The 16,919-nt window shown below is 64.0% G+C and overlaps 1 protein-coding gene and 1 long non-coding RNA gene across 2 annotated transcripts; both read left to right on the top strand.

Moving 5' to 3' along the window:
• The first annotated feature begins 248 nt into the window (after positions 1 to 248).
• Positions 249 to 15,821, top strand: LOC148590918 (protein-serine O-palmitoleoyltransferase porcupine-like). Its single transcript, XM_088538311.1, is given in 10 exon segments — positions 249 to 384; positions 3,946 to 4,138; positions 7,154 to 7,197; positions 8,377 to 8,528; positions 8,530 to 8,559; positions 11,781 to 11,911; positions 13,075 to 13,089; positions 13,831 to 13,956; positions 14,764 to 14,864; positions 15,685 to 15,821. Coding segments are annotated over 10 exon segments (1,065 nt in total).
• LOC148590919 (uncharacterized) lies at positions 12,015 to 12,758 on the top strand. The gene is made up of 3 exons (XR_015914220.1): positions 12,015 to 12,046; positions 12,111 to 12,161; positions 12,718 to 12,758. It is a non-coding gene; the product is annotated as an uncharacterized LOC148590919 (long non-coding RNA).
• Positions 15,822 to 16,919: the final 1,098 nt, after the last annotated feature.

Raw genomic sequence — 16,919 nt, 5'->3', positions numbered from 1 at the left:
TGACCCCCATTGTCCCCATGTCCCCCCATTGTCCCCAATGTCCCCACGTCCCCCAATGTCCCCCATTGTCCCCATTGTCCCCATTGTCCCCCCTTGTCCCCCTTGTCCCCATTGTCCCCCATTGTCCCCAATGTCCCCATTGTCCCCACGTCCCCCATTGACCCCCATTGACCCCCATTGTCCCCATTGTCCCCACGTCCCCCATTGACCCCCATTGACCCCCATTGTCCCCATTGTCCCCCCAGGCCATGTCCCCTCCAGGCCCCGCCCACTTTGTCACCCGCGTCCTCCCCGGCTGCCTCATCCCGACCCTGTCCCAGGCCCTGGGACAACTGGGAACCCTCCTGTTCCTGTGCCTGGGAATGCGGCTGCTGCTCCGGCTGCGTGAGTGCCGGGAACGCCGGGAATACCGGGAATGGGGCCGGGAATACCGGGAATGGGGCTGGGAATGGGGCTGGGAATGTGGGGATGGAGCCTCCTGTTCCTGTGCCTGGGAATGCGGCTGCTGCTCCGGCTGCGTGAGTGCCGGGAACGCCGGGAATACCGGGAATGGGGCCGGGAATACCGGGAATGGGGCTGGGAATGGGGCTGGGAATGTGGGGATGGAGCCTCCTGTTCCTGTGCCTGGGAATGCGGCTGCTGCTCCGGCTGCGTGAGTGCCGGGAACGCCGGGAATACCGGGAATGGGGCCGGGAATACCGGGAATGGGGCTGGGAATGGGGCTGGGAATGTGGGGATGGAGCCTCCTGTTCCTGTGCCTGGGAATGCGGCTGCTGCTCCGGCTGCGTGAGTGCCGGGAATGCCGGGAATACCGGGAATGGGGCCGGGAATACCGGGAATGGGGCTGGGAATGGGGCCGGGAATGTGGGGATGGAGCCTCCTGTTCCTGTGCCTGGGAATGCGGCTGCTGCTCCGGCTGCGTGAGTGCCGGGAATGCCGGGAATACCGGGAATGGGGCCGGGAATACCGGGAATGGGGCTGGGAATGGGGCTGGGAATGTGGGGATGGAGCCTCCTGTTCCTGTGCCTGGGAATGCGGCTGCTGCTCCGGCTGCGTGAGTGCCGGGAATGCCGGGAATACCGGGAATGGGGCCGGGAATACCGGGAATGGGGCTGGGAATGGGGCTGGGAATGTGGGGATGGAGCCTCCTGTTCCTGTGCCTGGGAATGCGGCTGCTGCTCCGGCTGCGTGAGTGCTGGGAATGCCGGGAATACCGGGAATGGGGCCGGGAATACCGGGAATGGGGCTGGGAATGGGGCTGGGAATGTGGGGATGGAGCCTCCTGTTCCTGTGCCTGGGAATGCGGCTGCTGCTCCGGCTGCGTGAGTGCCGGGAACGCCGGGAATACCGGGAATGGGGCCGGGAATACCGGGAATGGGGCTGGGAATGGGGCTGGGAATGTGGGGATGGAGCCTCCTGTTCCTGTGCCTGGGAATGCGGCTGCTGCTCCGGCTGCGTGAGTGCCGGGAATGCCGGGAATACCGCCGGGAATACCGGGAATGGGGCCGGGAATGCCGGGAATGGGGCTGGGAATGGGGCTGGGAATGTGGGGATGGAGCCTCCTGTTCCTGTGCCTGGGAATGCGGCTGCTGCTCCGGCTGCGTGAGTGCCGGGAATGCCGGGAATACCGGGAATGGGGCTGGGAGTACCGGGAATGGGGCTGGGAATGGGGCTGGGAATGTGGGGATGGAGCCTCCTGTTCCTGTGCCTGGGAATGCGGCTGCTGCTCCGGCTGCGTGAGTGCCGGGAATGCCGGGAATACCGGGAATGGGGCCGGGAATACCGGGAATGGGGCTGGGAATGGGGCTGGGAATGTGGGGATGGAGCCTCCTGTTCCTGTGCCTGGGAATGCGGCTGCTGCTCCGGCTGCGTGAGTGCCGGGAACGCCGGGAATACCGGGAATGGGGCCGGGAATACCGGGAATGGGGCTGGGAATGGGGCTGGGAATGTGGGGATGGAGCCTCCTGTTCCTGTGCCTGGGAATGCGGCTGCTGCTCCGGCTGCGTGAGTGCCGGGAATGCTGGGAATACCGGGAATACCGCCGGGAATACCGGGAATGGGGCTGGGAATGGGGCTGGGAATGTGGGGATGGAGCCTCCTGTTCCTGTGCCTGGGAATGCGGCTGCTGCTCCGGCTGCGTGAGTGCCGGGAATGCCGGGAATACCGGGAATGGGGCCGGGAATACCGGGAATGGGGCTGGGAATGGGGCTGGGAATGTGGGGATGGAGCCTCCTGTTCCTGTGCCTGGGAATGCGGCTGCTGCTCCGGCTGCGTGAGTGCCGGGAATGGGGCTGGGAATACCGGGAATGGGGCTGGGAATACCGGGAATGGGGCTGGGAATGTGGGGATGGAGCCTCCTGTTCCTGTGCCTGGGAATGCGGCTGCTGCTCCGGCTGCGTGAATGCCGGGAATGCCGGGAATACCGGGAATACCGCCGGGAATACCGGGAATGGGGCCGGGAATGGGGCTGGGAATGTGGGGATGGAGCCTCCTGTTCCTGTGCCTGGGAATGCGGCTGCTGCTCCGGCTGCGTGAGTGCCGGGAATGCCGGGAATACCGGGAATGGGGCCGGGAATACCGGGAATGGGGCTGGGAATGGGGCTGGGAATGTGGGGATGGAGCCTCCTGTTCCTGTGCCTGGGAATGCGGCTGCTGCTCCGGCTGCGTGAGTGCCGGGAATGCCGGGAATACCGGGAATACCGCCGGGAATACCGGGAATGGGGCCGGGAATACCGGGAATGGGGCTGGGAATGGGGCTGGGAATGTGGGGATGGAGCCTCCTGTTCCTGTGCCTGGGAATGCGGCTGCTGCTCCGGCTGCGTGAGTGCCGGGAATGCTGGGAATACCGGGAATACCGCCGGGAATACCGGGAATGGGGCTGGGAATGGGGCTGGGAATGTGGGGATGGAGCCTCCTGTTCCTGTGCCTGGGAATGCGGCTGCTGCTCCGGCTGCGTGAGTGCTGGGAATGCTGGGAATACCGGGAATACCGCCGGGAATACCGGGAATGGGGCTGGGAATGGGGCCGGGAATGGGGCTGGGAATGGGGCCGGGAACGCCGGGAATGGGCCCAGGCGTCCGGGTGCCCCTGTGTCCCCCTGTCCCCTGTCCCCCCATGTCCCCCCATGTCCTCCATATCCCCAATGTCCCAATGTCCCCCAATATCCCCCATGTCCCCCCATGTCCCCGAATGTCCCCCTCATGTCCCCCCATGTCCCCCTTGTCCCCCCATGTCCCCCCCATGTCCCCCCATGTCCCCCATGTCCCCCATGTCCCTCGTGTCCCCCATGTCCCCATTGCTCCCAGTGTCGCTAACGTCCCCATTGCTGCCAATGTCCCTAATGTCCCCAATGTCCCCCCATATTCCCCAATGTCCCCCAATGTCCCCATATCCCCCCATGTCCCCCCTATGTTCCCCCATGTCCCCGATGTCCCCCCTATGTTCCCATGTCCCTCGTGTCCCCCATGTCCCCAACATTCTCGATGTCCCCCCATGTCCCCCCAATGTCCCCCCAATGTCCCCCCATGTCCCCCCATGTCCCCCCACGTCCCCCCGTGTCCCCCCGTGTCCCCCCATATCCCCAATGTCCCAATGTCCCCCGATGTCCCCCATGTCCCCCACGTCCCCCTAATGTCCCCATGTCCCCCATGTCCCCATGTCTCCCAATGTCCCCATATCCCCCCATGTCCCCCTGTGTCCCCATATCCCCAATGTCCCCATGTCCCCCCCATGTCCCCCCCATGTCTCCCCTTGTCCCCCCAATGTCCCCCCATGTCCTCATGTCCCCACGTCCCCAATGTCCCCCCGTGTCCCCCATGTCCCCAATGTCCCCCATGTCCCCATGTCTCCCAATGTCCCCATATCCCCCCATGTCCCCCCATGTCCCCTGTCCCCCCATGTCCCCCATGTCCCCCACGTCCCCCTAACGTCCCCTTGTCCCCGCAGCCCTCGCTGGCCCCGCTCCCCACGCGGCGCTGGCCCTGGGGGGGCTCCTGGCCCTTTGGCTCCTGTTCGGCCCCCCGGCCCTTTGGGTCCTGCTGTTGAGCGGCCTCTGCGCCCTGGTCCTGGTCCTGACCCGGGCCAAGCGGCCCCGCGGGCTCTGCGTGGGGCTGGCGGCGCTGTGCTACCTGCTGCTGGGGTAGGGGACAATGGGGACATCATGGGGGGAATGGGGGGAATGGGGGGAATGGGGGGAATGGGGACGTTGGGGTCAATGGGGACATTGGGGTCAATGGGGACGTTGGGGTCAATGGGGACGTTGGGGTCAATGGGGACATTGGGGACATTGGGGCCATTGCAGTCAATGGAGACATTGGGGTCAATGGGGACATTGGGGTCAATGGGGACATTGGGGACAATGGGGACAATGGGGTCAATGGGGACATTGGGGACATTGGGTCCTGCTCTTGAGCGGCCTCTGCGCCCTGGTCCTGGTCCTGACCCGGGCCAAACGGCCCCGCGGGCTCTGCGTGGGGCTGGCGGCGCTGTGCTACCTGCTGCTGGGGTAGGGGACAATGGGGGGAATGGGGGGAATGGGGGGAATGGGGACAATGGGGACATTGGGGACGTTGGGGGCGTTGGGGTCAATGGGGACATTGGGGTCAATGGGAACAATGGGGACAATGGGGACATTGGGGACATTGGGGACATTGGGTCCTGCTGTTGAGCGGCCTCTGCGCCCTGGTCCTGGTCCTGACCCGGGCCAAGCGGCCCCGCGGGCTCTGCGTGGGGCTGGCGGCGCTGTGCTACCTGCTGCTGGGGTAGGGGACAATGGGGACATCATGGGGACAATGGGGGGAATGGGGACGTTGGGGACAATGGGGGGAATGGGGGGAATGGGGACAATGGGGACGTTGGGGACATTGGGGACGTTGGGGGCGTTGGGGTCAATGGAGACATTCGGGTCAATGGGGACATTGGGGACGTTGGGATCAATGGGGACGTTGGGGACATTGGGGACAATGGGGTCAATGGGGACATTGGGGTCAATGGAGACATTGGCGACGTTGGGGACATTGGGGTCAATGGGGACATTGGGCACGTTGGAGACAATGGGGGCATTGGGGACGTTGGGGTCAATGGGGACAATGCGGACGTTGGGGACATTGGGGTCAATGGAGACATTGGGGTCAATGGGGACATTGGGGACATTGGGGACAATGGGGACAATGGGGACATTGGGGACATTGGGGACATTGGGTCCTGCTCTTGAGCGGCCTCTGCGCCCTGGTCCTGGTCCTGACCCGGGCCAAGCGGCCCCGCGGGCTCTGCGTGGGGCTGGCGGCGCTGTGCTACCTGCTGCTGGGGTAGGGGACAATGGGGGGAATGGGGACGTTGGGGTCAATGGGGTCAATGGGGACATTGGGGACATTCGGGTCAATGGGGACATTGGGGACATTGGGGGCGTTGGGGTCAATGGGGACATTGGGGACAATGGGGACAATGGGGGCGTTGGGGTCAATGGGGACATTGAGGACATTGGGGTCAATGGGGACATTGAGGACATTGGGGTCAATGGGGACAATGGGGTCAATGGGGACAATGGGGACGTTGGGGACAATGGGGACGTTGGGGGCGTTGGGGTCAATGGGGACATTGAGGACATTCGGGTCAATGGGGACATTGGGGACATTGGGGTCAATGGGGACATTGGGGACAATGGGGACATTGGGGTCAATGGGGACATTGAGGACATTCGGGTCAATGGGGACATTGGGGACATTGGGGTCAATGGGGACATTGGGGACAATGGGGACATTGGGGTCAATGGGGACATTGAGGACATTCGGGACAATGGGGACATTGGGGACATTGGGGACGTTGGGATCAATGGGGACGGGGACATTGGGGACAATGGGGTCAATGGGGACGTTGGGGACATTGGGGACATTGGGTCCTGCTCTTGAGCGGCCTCTGCGCCCTGGTCCTGGTCCTGACCCGGGCCAAGCGGCCCCGCGGGCTCTGCGTGGGGCTGGCGGCGCTGTGCTACCTGCTGCTGGGGTAGGGGACATGGGGACATCATGGGGACAATGGGGACGTTGGGGACGTTAGGGGGAATGGGGGGAATGGGGACGTTGGGGTCAATGGGGACGTTGGGGTCAATGGGGACAATGGGGACGTTGGGGACGTTGGGGTCAATGGGGTCAATGGGGACGTTGGGGTCAATGGGGACGTTGGGGTCAATGGGGACAATGGGGACATTGGGGACAATGGGGACATTCGGGTCAATGGGGACATTGAGGACATTCGGGTCAATGGGGACATTGGGGACATTGGGGTCAATGGGGACGTTGGGGTCAATGGGGACAATGGGGACATTGGGGACAATGGGGTCAATGGAGACATTTGGGTCAATGGGGACATTGGGGTCAATGGGGACATTGAGGACATTCGGGTCAATGGGGACATTGGGGACATTGGGGTCAATGGGGACATTGGGGACGTTGGGGACATTGGGGACATTGGGGTCAATGGGGACATTCGGGTCAATGGGGACATTGGGGACATTGGGGACAATGGGGTCAATGGAGACATTGGGGACATTTGGGTCAATGGGGACATTGGGGACATTGGGGACATTGAGGGCATTCGGGTCAATGGGGACATTGGGGGCGTTGGGGTCAATGGGGACAATGGGGACATTGGGGGCGTTGGGGACATTGGGGACATTGGGGTCAATGGGGACATTGGGGTCAATGGGGACAATGGGGACATTGGGGACACTGGGACATCATGGGGACAACGGGGGACATTGGGGACAATGGGGACATTGGGGACGTTGGGGACAATGGGGACGTTGGGGACATTGAGGGCAAAGGGGACATTTGGGACAATGGGGACATTGGGGATGTTGGGGACATTGGGGACATTGTGGGGACATTGGGGACAATGAGGACATTGGGGACATTGGGGACAATGAGGGCATTGGGGACATTGTGGGGACATTGGGGACATTGGGGAGAATGGGGACATTGGGGGTGATGGGAAGGAACTGGGTGGCTCTGGGGACACCAGGTGCCTCTGGGGACACTGGGGCACACCAGGTGGCTCTGGGACACTAGGTGGCTCTGGGGGTGGCTTTGGGGACACCGGAGGCCATAGAGTGGCCCTGGGGACACCGGGTGGCCCCACCTCCGCCGCCCCTCCCCCGCAGGGAGCTGCACATGGTCGACACGGTGACGTGGCACAAGATGAGGGGTGAGTGTCCCCAATGTCCCCAATGTCCCCAAAATGTCCCCAATGTCCCCAAGGACGCCCCCAATGTCCCCAAGGACGTCCCCATGTCTCTACGATGTCCCCAATGTCCCCAATGTCCCCAACGTCCCCATGAAGGTGCCCACATGGTGGTGGCCATGAAGGCCATGTCTCTATGATGTCTCTATGATGTCCCCAATGTCCCCAATGTCCCCATGAAGGTGCCCACAGGGTGGTGGCCATGAAGGCCGTGTCTCCATGACCTCCCCGTGTCTCTATGATGTCCCAATGTCCCCATTGTCCCCATGACCTCCCCATGTCCTCTACGATGTCCCCAATGTCCCCAATGTCCCTATGACCTCCCCGTGTCTCTACGATGTCCCCATTGTCCCCAATGTCCCCATTGTCCCCAACGTCCCCATGAAGGTGCCCACATGGTGGTGGCCATGAAGGCCGTGTCTCCATGACCTCCCCATGTCTCTACGATGTCCCCAATGTCCCCAATGTCCCCGATGTCCCCCAATGTCCCCGATGTCCCATTGTCCCCAATGTCCCCATGAAGGCGCCCACATGGTGGTGGCCATGAAGGCCGTGTCTCCATGATGTCTCTATGATGTCCCCAATGTCCCCAATGTCCCCAATGTCCCATTGTCCCCAATGTCTCCATGACCTCCCCATGTCTCTATGGTGTCTCTACGATTTCCCCAATGTCCCCAATGTCCCCAATGTCCCCACGAAGGTGCCCACATGGTGGTGGCCATGAAGGCCGTGTCTCTATGATGTCTCTATGATGTCCCCATTGTCCCCAATGTCCCCACGAAGGTGCCCACATGGTGGTGGCCATGAAGGCCGTGTCTCCATGACCTCCCGTGTCTCTACGATGTCCCCATTGTCCCCGATGTCCCCAATGTCCCGATGTCCCAATGTCCCCAATGTCCCATTGTCCCCAATGTCCCCACGAAGGTGCCCACATGGTGGTGGCCATGAAGGCCGTGTCTCTATGATGTCTCTATGATGTCCCCATTGTCCCCAATGTCCCCACGAAGGTGCCCACATGGTGGTGGCCATGAAGGCCGTGTCTCCATGACCTCCCCGTGTCTCTACGATGTCCCCATTGTCCCCAATGTCCCCAATGTCCCCAATGTCCCCAATGTCCCCATTGTCCCCAATGTCCCCATGAAGGTGCCCACATGGTGGTGGCCATGAAGGCCGTGTCCTTGGCCGCCGACCTGGAGGGGCCGCGGGCGCCGCCGGAGCCGTCGCTGCCCCAGGTCCTCGGGTACCTCTGCGCCCCGGGGAGCCTCCTCTTCGGGCCCTGGGAGCCCTTCGGCGCCCCACCTGCGCGCGGCCGCGGGGCCGCCCCTGGTAGGGGGACGCGTGGGGACCTTGGGGACACCCTGGGGACAAAGCGGGACCCGGTTTTGGGGAGGTTTTGGGGGGTTTTGGGGACGTTTTGGGTGGTTCTGGGGGGTTTGAGGCCTAGTAGGCCGCAGGAGACGCCTGAGGGAGGGTTGGGGATCGGGGACACTGGGGACCTGGAGGGACATGGAGGGACATGGGGACACCTTGGGGACACCCTGGGGACAAAGTGGGGCCTGGTTTTGGGCGGTTTGGGGGTTTTTGGGGACATTTTGGGTGGTTTTGGGGGGTTTTGAGGCCTAGTAGGCCGCGGGAGATTCATGAGGGAGGGTTGGGGATGGGGGACATGGGGGGACATGGAGGGACATTGGGGACATGGGGACATGGGGGGACCTGGGGACACCTTGGGGACACCCTGGGGACAAAGCGGGGCCCAGTTTTGGGGGGATTTTCGGGTGTTTTGGGGACATTTTGGGTGGTTCTGGGGGGTTTTGAGGCCTAGTAGGCCGCAATAGATGCATGTGGAATGGGGGGTGTTGAGTGGGGATGGGGGGACATTGGGGACACTGGGGACATGGGGACACCTTGGGGACACGCTGGGGACAAAGCAGGTCCCGGTTTTAGGGGGTTCGGGGGCGTTTTTGGGGACATTCTGGGTGTTTTTGGGGGGTTTTGGGGCCTAGTAGGCCGCAAGAGATGCAGGAGGTATGGGGCGGTGATGGATGGGGATGGGGGACACTGGGGACATGGAGGAACATGGGGGGACATGGGGGGGACATGAAGGGACATTGGGGACACCGCGGGGACAAAGCGGGGCCTAGTTTTGGGGGGATTTTGGGGCATTTTGGGGGTGTTTTGGGGGCATTTGGGTGGTTTTGGGTCTAGTAGGGCCGCAGGAGATGCATGAGGAATGTGGGGGTTTTGATGGGCATGGGGGGACATTGGGGACATGGGGGGACACTGGAGACCTGGGGACACCTTGGGGACACCCCTGGGGACAAAGCGGGGCCTGGTTTTGGGGGGGATTTGGGGAGGTTTTGGGGACCTTTTGGGTGGTTTTGGGGGTTTTGAGGCCTAGTAGGGCCGCAGGAGACGCCTGAGGGAGGGTTGGGGATCGGGGACACTGGGGACCTGGAGGGACATGGAGGGACATGGGGACACCTTGGGGACACCCCTGGGACAAAGTGGGGCCTGGTTTTGGGCGGGTTTGGAGTTTTTTGGGACATTTTGGGTGGTTTTGGGGGGTTTTGAGGCCTAGTAGCCCGCGGGAGATGCATGAGGAGGGTTGGGGATGGGGGACATGGGGGGGACATGGAGGGACATGGGGGACCTGGGGACACCTTGGGGACACCCTGGGGACACCTTGGGGACACCCTGGGGACAAAGCGGGGCCTGGTTTTGGGGGGATTTTCGGGGCATTTTTGGGGGGTTTTGGGGACATTTTGGGTGGTTCTGCGGGGTTTTGGGGCCTAGTAGGCCACAGGAGATGCATGAGGAATGTCGGGGGTTGGATGGGCATGGGGGGACATTGGGGACATGGGGGGACATGGAGGGACATTGGGGACACCGTGGGGACAAAGCGGGGCCCAGTTTTGGGGGGATTTTGGGGGTGTTTTGGGGGCATTTTGGGTGGTTTTGGGGCCTAGTAGGCCGCAGGAGATGCATGAGGAATGTGGGGGTTGATGGATGGGGATGGGGACACTGGGGACATGGAGGGACATTGGGGACATGGGGGGACATGGGGGGACATCTTGGGGACACCTTGGGGACAAAGCGGGACCCGGTTTTGGGGGGGTTTTGGGGGGTTTTGGGGACGTTTTGGGTGGTTTTGGGGGGTTTTGGGGCCTAGTAGGCCGCAGGAGATGCAGGCGGAATGTGCGTTGTTGGGTGGGCATGGGGGGACATTGGGGACACTGGGGACTTGGGGACACCCTGGGGACAAAGCGGGGCCTGGTTTTGGGGGGATTTTCAGGCCTTTTGGGGGGTTTTGGGGACATTTTGGGTGGTTCTGGGGGGTTTTGAGGCCTAGTAGGCCGCAGGAGACGCCTGAGGGAGGGTTGGGGATCGGGGACACTGGGGACCTGGAGGGACATGGAGGGACATGGGGACACCTTGGGGACACCCTGGGGACAAAGTGGGGCCTGGTTTTGGGCGGGTTGGGAGTTTTTTGGGGACATTTTGGGTGGTTTTGGGGGGTTTTGAGGCCTAGTAGGCCGCGGGAGATGCATGAGGGATGGATGGGGATGGGGGACATGGGGGGACATGGAGGGACCTGGGGGTGACACGGGGGGACATGGAGGGACATGGAGGGGACATGGGGGACATGGGGGGACCCAGGAGGACACAGAGGGACCCAGGGGGACCCAGGGGACACAGGGGACATGTGGGGACATGGGGGTCCGTGAAGGGACATGGGGGGACATGGGGGACACATGGGAGGACCCAGGGGGACCTGGAGGGACCCGGGGGGACATGGGATGACCTGGGGGACATGAGGGGACACAAGGGGACACGGGGGGACACGGGGGCACATGGGGGGACACGGGGGGACATGAAGGGACATGGGGGGACATTTGGGGACACGGAGGGACATGGAGGGACCCAGGGGGACACAGGGGGACACAGGGAACATGGAGGGACCCAGGGGAACATGGAGGGACACGGAGGGACATGTGGGGACATGGGGGGACATGAAGGGACATGGAGGGACCCAGGAGGACCCAGGGGACATGAGGGGACATGGGGGACATGAAGGGACATGGAGGGACATGGGGGGACATGAAGGGACATGGGGGGACAATGGGGACGTGGAGGGACCTGTGGGGACATGGAGGGACATTTGGGGACATGGGGGAACATTGGGGACATGGAGGGACCCAGGGGGACCCTGGAGGGACCCGAGGGGACGTGGGATGACCTGGGGGACATGAGGGGACACAAGGGGACACAGGGGGACATGGGGGGACACGGAGGGACATGAAGGGACATGGGGGGACATGAAGGGACATGGGGGGACATTTGGGGACACGGAGGGACAGGGAGGGACATGAGGGGACATTGGGGACATGGAGGGACCCAAGGCGACATGGGAGGACTTGGGGGACATGGGGGGACACGGAGGGACCCGGGGGGACACGGAGGGACATGGGGGACATTTGGGGACATGGGGGACCCCGTGGGGACATTTGGGGACGTCGGGGGCCCCGCGGTGACGCGGCCGTCCCCAGAGCGCGTCGTGGGCGCTCAAGGCCGCGCGGAGCCTGGGCCTGGCCCTGCTCTGCCTGGCGGGATCCACCTGCCTGGCCCCGTTCCTGTTCTCCGGCCTCCTGCCGCTCTACGGCCCCCGCGCGCTGACGAGGTGAGAAAGGGGGCCCAGGCGTCCGGGGGGTGTCCGGGAAGGGCCCAGGCGTCCAGGGGGGTGATCGGGAAGAGGGGCCCAGGCGTCCGGGAAAGGGGCCCAGGCGTCCGGGAAGGGGCCCAGGCGTCCGGGGGGGTGATCGGGAAAGGGCCCCGGCGTCCGGGAGGGCCCAGGCGTCCAGGGGGATGATCGGCAAGAGGGGCCCAGGCGTCCGGGAAAGGGGCCCAGGCGTCCGGGAAGGGGCCCAGGCGTCCGGGGGGGGTGTCCGGGGGGGCCCAGGCGTCCGGGAAAGGGCCCAGGGGAGCGGGAAGGGGCCCAGGCGTCCGGGAGGGCCCAGGCGTCCGGGGGGCATCCGAGGGGGGCCCAGGCGTCCAAGGAGTCTTTGGGAAAAGGGGCCCCGGCGTCCGGGGGGATGATCGGCAAGAGGGGCCCCGGCGTCCGGGAAAGGGGCCCAGGCGTCCGGGAAGGGCCCAGGCGTCCGGGAAGGGAGACCGGGTGTCCGGGGGGGGGTGTTTGGGAAGGGCCCAGGCGTCCGGGAAAGGGGCCCAGGCGTCCGGGAAGGGGCCCTGGTGTCTGGGAAAGGGGCCCAGGTGTCCGGGGGGGTGATCGGGAAGAGGGGCCCAGGCGTCCGGGAAAGGGGCCCAGGCGTCCGGGAAAGGGGCCCCGGCATCCGGGAAGGGGCCCAGGCATCCGGGAAAGGAGACCGGGTGTCCGGGGGGGTGTTTGGGAAGGGCCCAGGCGTCCGGGAAAGGGGCCCAGGCGTCCGGGGGGGTGTTCGGGAAAGGGGGCCCAGGCGTCCGGGAAAGGGCCCAGGCATCCGGGAAGGGCCCCGGCGTCCGGGAGAGGGGGGCCCCAGTGTCCGGGGGGGTGTTCAGGAAGAGGGGCCCAGGCGTCCGGGAAGGGCCCAGGCGTCCGGGGGGGCATCCGAGGGGGACCCAGGCGTCCGGGAAGGGCCCTGGTGTCTGGGAAAGGGGCCCAGGCGTCCGGGAAAGGGGCCCAGGCGTCCGGGGGGGTGTTGGGGAAGAAGGGCCCAGGCGTCCGGGAGAGGGCCCAGGCGTCCGGGAAGGGCCCAGGCGTCCGGGACACCCCACAAAGGGCCCCGGCGTCCTGGCCGTCCCCCCAACCGTCCCGTTAACGTTTCCCTTCTCTCCTCCCCCCAACAGCAGCGTCTTTGCTAAGTGAGTGGCTCCGCTGGGACGCGCGGTGACACCCGGTGACACCCGGTGACATGTGACAACACCCGGTGACAGCCGGTGACAACACGCGGTGACACCCGGTGACACGTGACAACACCCGGTGACACCCAGTGACAACATGCGGTGACACCCGGTGACACCCGGTGACACGTGACAACACCCGGTGACACCTGGTGACAACACGCGGTGACACCCAGTGACACCCGGTGACAACATCTGGTGACACCTGGTGACACGTGACAACACCCGGTGACACCCAGTGACAACATGTGGTGACACCCGGTGACACCCGGTAACACGTGACAACACCCGGTGACACGTGACAACACCTGGTGACACCCGGTGACACGTGACAACACCCAGTGACACCTGGTGACAACATGCGGTGACACCCGGTGACACCCGGTGACACGTGACAACAGCCGGTGACAACACCTGGTGACACCCGGTGACACGTGACAACACCCGGTGACACCTGGTGACACGTGACAACACCCGGTGACAGCCGGTGACAACACGCGGTGACAGCCGGTGACAACACCTGGTGACACCCGGTGACACCCGACAACACCCGCACGCGCCGCGACGGGGACCCCCGCGCGTCCCCCGCCCCCGGTGCCACCCGGGTGTCACCCCCACCGGGTGTCACCCCCCCAGATGTCACCCCCCCGGATGTCACCCCCGCCGCGGTGTCACCCCCAAATGTCCCCAATGTCCCCACAGGTGGCTCCGGGCCTACGAGAGCGCCTTGTCCTTCCACTTGAGCAACTTCTTTGTGGCCTTTTTGTCCGAGGCCACCGCGACCCTGGCGGGATCCGGAGCCTCCGGGGACAAGGACAAAGTGCAGTGGTGAGAGGGGCCCCGGCGTCCGGGAAGGGGCCCCGGCGTCCGGAAAGGGCCCAGGCGTCCGGGAAGGGGCCCAGGATTCCAGGGAAGGGCCCAGGCGTCCGGGAAGGGCCCCAGTATCCAGCAAGGGGCCCAGGCGTCCGGGAAGGGGCCCAGGTGTCCGGGAAAGGGCCCAGGAGTCCGGGAAGGGCCCAGGCGTCCGGGAAGGGCCCAGGCGTCTGGGAAGGGCCCAGGAGTCCGGGAAGGGCCCAGGCGTCCAGGAAGGGCCCCAGTATCCAGCAAGGGGCCCAGGCGTCCGGGAAGGGGCCCAGGCGTCCGGGAAAGGGCCCAGGTGTCCGGGAAAGGGCCCAGGATTCCAGGGAAGGGCCCAGGCGTCCGGGAGGGGCCCAGGCGTCCGGGAAAGGGCCCAGGTGTCCGGGAAGGGGCCCAGGCGTCCGGGAAGGAGCCCAGGATTCCAGGGAAGGGCCCAGGAGTCCGGGAAGGGCCCAGGAGTCTGGGAAGGGGCCCAGGATTCCAGGGAAGGGCCCAGGAGTCCGGGAAGGGCCCAGGAGTCCAGGAAGGGCCCAGGCGTCCGGGAAGGGGCCCCAGTATCTGGGAAAGGGCCCAGGCGTCCGGGAAGGGCCCAGGCGTCCGGGAAGGGGCCCAGGAATCCGGGAGGGGCCCAGGTATCCAGGAAGGGCCCAGGCGTCCGGGAGGGGCCCAGGCGTCCGGGAAAGGGCCCAGGATTCCAGGGAAGGGCCCAGGCGTCCGGGAAAGGGCCCAGGCGTCCGGGAGGGGCCCAGGCGTCCGGGCGCTGACGCGGCCCCGCAGGGACCTCGTGGTTTCCCGGCCGCTCCACGTGGAATTTCCCCGCTCCATGGCCGACGTCGTCACCAACTGGAACCTGCCCATGTCCCGCTGGCTGCACACGTGTGAGCGGGGGGGACGTTGGGGACATTGGGGACATTGGGGACATCGGGGACATTGGGGACACCAGGGGACACTGGGGACAGGGGAGTGTTGGGGACACTGGGGGACATTGGGGACATTGGGGACAATGGGGGACATTGGGGACATTGGGGACATCGGGGACATTGGGGACATTGGGGACATTGGGGGACACTGGGGAGGGGGTTGGGGACATTGGGAGAGGTTGGGGACATCGGGGACATGGGGGGTGTTGGGGACACCAGGGGACATTGGGGACATTGGGGACATCAGGGCAAGGGGGGTGGTGGGGACATCGGGGGACATCGGAGCAAAGGGGACACCAGGGGACATTGGGGACACTGGGGGGGGTGGTTGGGGACACTGGGAGACGCTGGGGACATTGGGGGCATCAGGGACATGGGGGCAAGGGGGGGTGTTGGGGACATTGGGGACATTGGGGACAGTGGGGACATCGAGGCCAGGGGGGTGTTGGGGACACCAGGGGACACTGGGGACAGTGGGGGATTTGGGGGGCTCCTGAGGGGTCCCTGGGGGTCTCTGGTTGTCACTGGTTGTCCCCGGTTGTCGCTGGTTGTCACCGGTTGTCCCTGATCGTCACCGGTTGTCACCGGTCGTCACCGGTTGTCGCTGGTTGTCCCCAATTGTCGCTGGTTGTCACCGGCTGTCCCCGGTTGTCGCTGGTTGTTGCTGGTTGTCACCGGTTGTCATTGGTTGTCACCGGTTGTTACCGGTTGTCCCTGGTTGTTGTTGGTTGTCACCGGTTGTCACCGATTGTCACCCGTTGTCCCCGGTGTCACCCAGACGTGTTCAAGACCACCCGGCGCCTGGGGACCTTCGCGGCCGTCCTGAGCACCTACGCGGCCAGCGCGCTGCTGCACGTGAGCCCAAACACCCCGAAACGCCCCAAAACGCCCCGAAAACACCCCGAAACACCCTGAAAACGCCCCGAAACACCCCCAGAAACCCCCAGAAACACTCCGAAACACCCCGAAACGCCCCGAAACACCCAAAAAACACCCCAGAAACACCCAGAAATGCCCCAGAAACACCCAGAAACACCCCGAAACACCCCCAAACGCCCCCAAAACACCCCAGAAACCCCCAGAAACACTCCGAAACGCCCCGAAACGCCTCAAAAACACCCCGAAACGCCCCAAAACGCCCCGAAACACCCTGAAAACGCCCAGAAACACCCCCAGAAACCCCCAGAAACACTCCGAAACACCCCCAAACGCCCTGAAACGCCCCGAAAACACCCCAGAAACACCCTTAAAACACCCTGAAACACCCCCAGAAACCCCCAGAAACACTCCGAAACACCCCAAAACGCCCCCAAAACACCCCGAAACACCCCAAAACGCCCCAGAAACACCCCCAGAAACACCCCCAGAAACCCCCAGAAACACTCCAAAACGCCCCGAAACGCCCCGAAAACACCCCAGAAACACCCTGAAACCCTCCGAAATGCCCCAAAATGCCCCGAAAACACCCCAGAAACACCCTGAAACACCCCGAAACACCCCGAAAACACCCCAGAAACACCCTGAAACCCTCCGAAACGCCCCAAAATGCCCCGAAAAAACCCAGAAACACCCTGAAACACCCCAAAATGCCCTGAAAACACCCGAGAAACACCCCGAAACGCCCCAGAAACACTCCGAAACACCCCAAAAACACCCCAGAAACGCCCAGAAACACCCTGAAAACGCCCAGAAACCCCCAAAACCCCCAGAAACGTCCCGAAAACACCCCAGAAACACCCAGGAACGCCCTGGAAACACCCAGAAACACCCCCAAAACCCCCAGATACACCCCAGAACGCCCCAAAAACACCACAGAAATCCCCAGAAACGCACCCAGAACCCCCAGAAACACCCCGAAACACCCAGAAACACCCCGAAAACACCCAGAAACACCCCCAAAACCCCCAGATACACCTGAAAACGCCCCCAGAACCCCTGAAATGCCCCGAAAAACCCCAGGAACACCCCAAAACACCCCGAAAACTCCCAGAAATGCCCCGAAAACCCCCATAG

Source organism: Tinamus guttatus, unplaced genomic scaffold (genome assembly GCF_059628265.1).
Source record: "Tinamus guttatus ecotype Peru unplaced genomic scaffold, ASM5962826v1 Tinamus_guttatus_pri_ptg000999l, whole genome shotgun sequence".
Classification (NCBI taxonomy): domain Eukaryota; kingdom Metazoa; phylum Chordata; class Aves; order Tinamiformes; family Tinamidae; genus Tinamus; species Tinamus guttatus.
The sequence above is the reverse complement of the archived record's forward strand: the minus strand, read 5'-3'. Positions and strand labels throughout refer to the sequence as shown.